The sequence below is a fragment of the Prosopis cineraria genome, unplaced genomic scaffold, assembly GCF_029017545.1.
Source record: "Prosopis cineraria cultivar Desert tree isolate PC_DT_omini unplaced genomic scaffold, ASM2901754v1 PC13, whole genome shotgun sequence".
In the NCBI taxonomy this organism is placed as follows: Eukaryota; Viridiplantae; Streptophyta; class Magnoliopsida; order Fabales; family Fabaceae; genus Prosopis; species Prosopis cineraria.
In genome coordinates this window covers 2,534,744-2,537,958 of record NW_026555344.1, presented here as the reverse complement: position 1 = coordinate 2,537,958, position 3,215 = coordinate 2,534,744, and the positions used below count along the sequence as shown (strand labels likewise).

The window sequence follows — 3,215 nt, the reverse complement described above, 5'->3', positions numbered from 1 at the left end:
TTGTCTTTTTTTTTTGTCAGAAATAACATTATCTTTATTAAGCAACATTAACATCTTTTTATACAAGTCTGATTAAAATTATCTCTATATTCAACTTCTTTTAAATGATATACTTTTTCTAATCACAATATAAAGTATTGATACTTATTTAACAATTTTTAAAAAAGTTAAATGAAATCTTAATTTCTTCAATTTTCTTACATCTTTTTATTTATATTACATATTAAAATTTTAATGATGATGATTAAAATTTTAATGCATCATTTTTTAAAAAAGCATCAACTAAAATAGAAACATATTTGAAGAAACAATTATAAAAACTACATAATACCTTATTTTGAACTCAGCAAAAGTTTTTGAAAATGTTATATATTATGGTCTAGAAAAAAAAGTTTTAAAATGTGTAAATACTTTAAAAATATTCAATTTAATAACTAAATACTCTTTTACCAAAAAAATTTAACAAAACTAAACTTTTTTTTTTGTTAGAACATATAACTTAACTCGAAGACAACAAATTGTACCCATATAAGAGCATGTTTTGAAGTATGGCAAAAGTAGGAATAACACAATCAAATGTAGCATTTGATGAAAATGAAGCATCAAATGAGCAATTAATAATATACAACCATGCGAAATAGAGTAACGGGTTTAGTTACTCTCAATTAATTGGACAATACTAATAATAATACAACAGCAAACACAATGCACGTAAATTGCAGAAACATCCAGCTTGTTCTCTAGTCCTCTGTCTTCAACCAAATCCGAGGAAGATGTTATCTCCGCGCGTCCAATCTTTTTTTTTCCTTTTTTTTTGTTTAATTTTTTTTAAAAAAAGACCCCAACGATTTAAAGGAAAAGGAATAAAACTAAGGGGTCGATTTGTCCCCATCGTCCATGTCAAGGTCCGGCTTACGCGCACCCACGAGGCGCAAACCCGACCCTAGAACCCGCCAGATCGTACACGACCCGGAAACCTTGTTGCTGGATGTTCCCGATTATCGACAACCCACCCATCGTTCCCGCGAAGGCGAAACAGAAGCTTCCGCTGGTGTCGACCGGAATCAAGTAGTTCGTCGCCGGAAGTGACATGTCCGAGCCTCGGAAATGCAGCACTACCGTGGGCACCTTCACCTCCTTCTGCCCCGACAGATCAAAACAGGTGTCGAAGAGTGAGAACTCCGGTGCCCTCTTCAGATGCGAGGCTCCCACCCTGAAAGCGTTCCTCAAGGCGATGTAGGCCGGTCGGGTGAGCCGGGTCACTGACGTGCCGGAATCGATGATAACGCCACCATTCCCAGCGGGATCTAGTCGGAAAAGCGACGGTGAGATACCGCGAACGCGTGCTCCCCCCACACTGATCCCGAGGAGTTCCACATAGTAGAATGTGTCGAGCTTAGGGTTGCTGAGGAGAGGAGTGAACCGGGCGGTTCGCGGAACGGCCAAGTCGCCGAATATAACCGAAGACGGTTTAGCCGAAGAAGAACGGTCCACTAAGCAATACGAGAACTTCAGGCCGAAACGGCGTCCCGTTTGTTCAGGAAACGACAACTTCCCACGGCCGAGACCTAACAGACCCGCCGCGCCGACGAAGAGCCCCTCATTGTCGTGGCCACATCCGAGGGCGACGCCGGGGACTTGGGTGCGCCGAAACGTCAGCGTTTCAGTGGAAAACTCCCCCAGAGTGAAAGAACCGTCACCGTAGGAAACCTGATAAAGACAGTTCTTTTTATTATTGCATCTGGGAGAATCCAATCGCCGGCAGAGAGGGGAGCCACAAGAGATTCCGGCGAACGACCGAGATTTAGAAGGGTCAAAACACCGGGTCGGTCTGGGAGTAGCATTTCCGGCACGGAGAACACTGCAGCCAAACGACGTCGCTTCCGGTATCCAGCACCATGAAAACGTTCCTCGGAGGAGTGCCGACGCCCAAGCGAGTAAAGTACTCTCCACTACCCTGAGCCAACCCAGATATAACAGAGCTGCTGAAGCCCGGCTGGCCAATAAGGCTCTGGTTCACAGAAGCAACCTTGGATGCCATGGATACGAAGGATTTGACCCTAGCAGCATCTCTTTGCAGCCTGAGGTTGAAGAGCTGCTCTGGGGTTTTGTTGAAAGACATAGCGTCCACGTGATGCAGTTCAAGAGAAATCACAGGTTCAGTTTGTGGATCGGATTCGGAGGTCTTTACAGCATTGGATTCGGACCATGAGGGTGTGAGTGGGGGGGAGAGGGAGTGGGGGACTAGAATTTGGGTCTGAAATGGAGGAGGGTCAACGGAGGAAGCGGCGGAGAGAGAGAGAAGCAGGGGGACGAGGGAAAAGAAGAGAACGGAATTTCCTTCTCTGGCTTCCATGGTTGGGGTGGGGGGGAGAGTGAGCAAGAGAACATGGAGATGGCGGAGAATAAATAGTGGAAGGGAGGGGTGAGAGAAGCGGTTCGAAGAGGAAGCTAGAAAAAGAAAAGTGACTGTTGGTTATACAGTAAAGCTTGGTCCAATGTTTTAAAACCTAAAACGAATATTAAACTGATGTCAACTTTTATGATTTAATCAGTTAAGCTAACGGCTAAACTAATAATATAATAATTAAATAAAAATAATATTAAATATATATAAAAATAAAGTTATATTATATTAATAACATGATATAATATAATTATAAATTAATAATTTTATAAGTTGTTAAATACTCTTTCAATTTTATATATTAATCACTTTTTATAAACATAATTTAATCCATTTTATAGTGGTAGGATTGTTTTGTTTTAAATTAAAATTTTTAAATTATTTTTAAAAAGTAAGAGAAAGACAAAAAAATAATATTATATTATTTATTTGCTTTTTATTTTTTATTTGAGGGTTATATTTGAAATTTCACTTACCTTTATTCTTTGAACTTTTATTATATTGATATTGATGAGATTGGTAGAAATAACTTATAAATAAAACTGGAGGGAGTATGGGTTAATCTTAATTAAGTTAGATACAAATAAATTTAAAAGTATTTATATTTGCATGTATAACTATCAACATTATTATAAAAAATAGCCTCAAATTATATTTCATGCATGTAGGAATTTAATCTTTGAATTTTTTTAATATTTTAATATTTTTTAATATTATATTTAAAATTTAGAGACTGCTATGGTTCCTAATGCAACTATGTTTTCAGTTAAATAGTAGTCTAATCTGACTCAATCATTAAAATAATTTT

At 38.4% G+C, this 3,215-nt stretch overlaps 1 protein-coding gene across 1 annotated transcript; it reads right to left on the bottom strand.

The window, feature by feature from the left end:
• Positions 1 to 564: 564 nt before the first annotated feature.
• LOC129291112 (aspartyl protease family protein 2-like) lies at positions 565 to 2,416 on the bottom strand. The gene is given in 2 exon segments (XM_054928282.1): positions 565 to 1,818; positions 1,820 to 2,416. Coding segments are annotated over 2 exon segments (1,443 nt in total). The 5' UTR covers positions 2,357 to 2,416; the 3' UTR covers positions 565 to 912.
• Between the last annotated feature and the right edge of the window lie 799 nt (positions 2,417 to 3,215).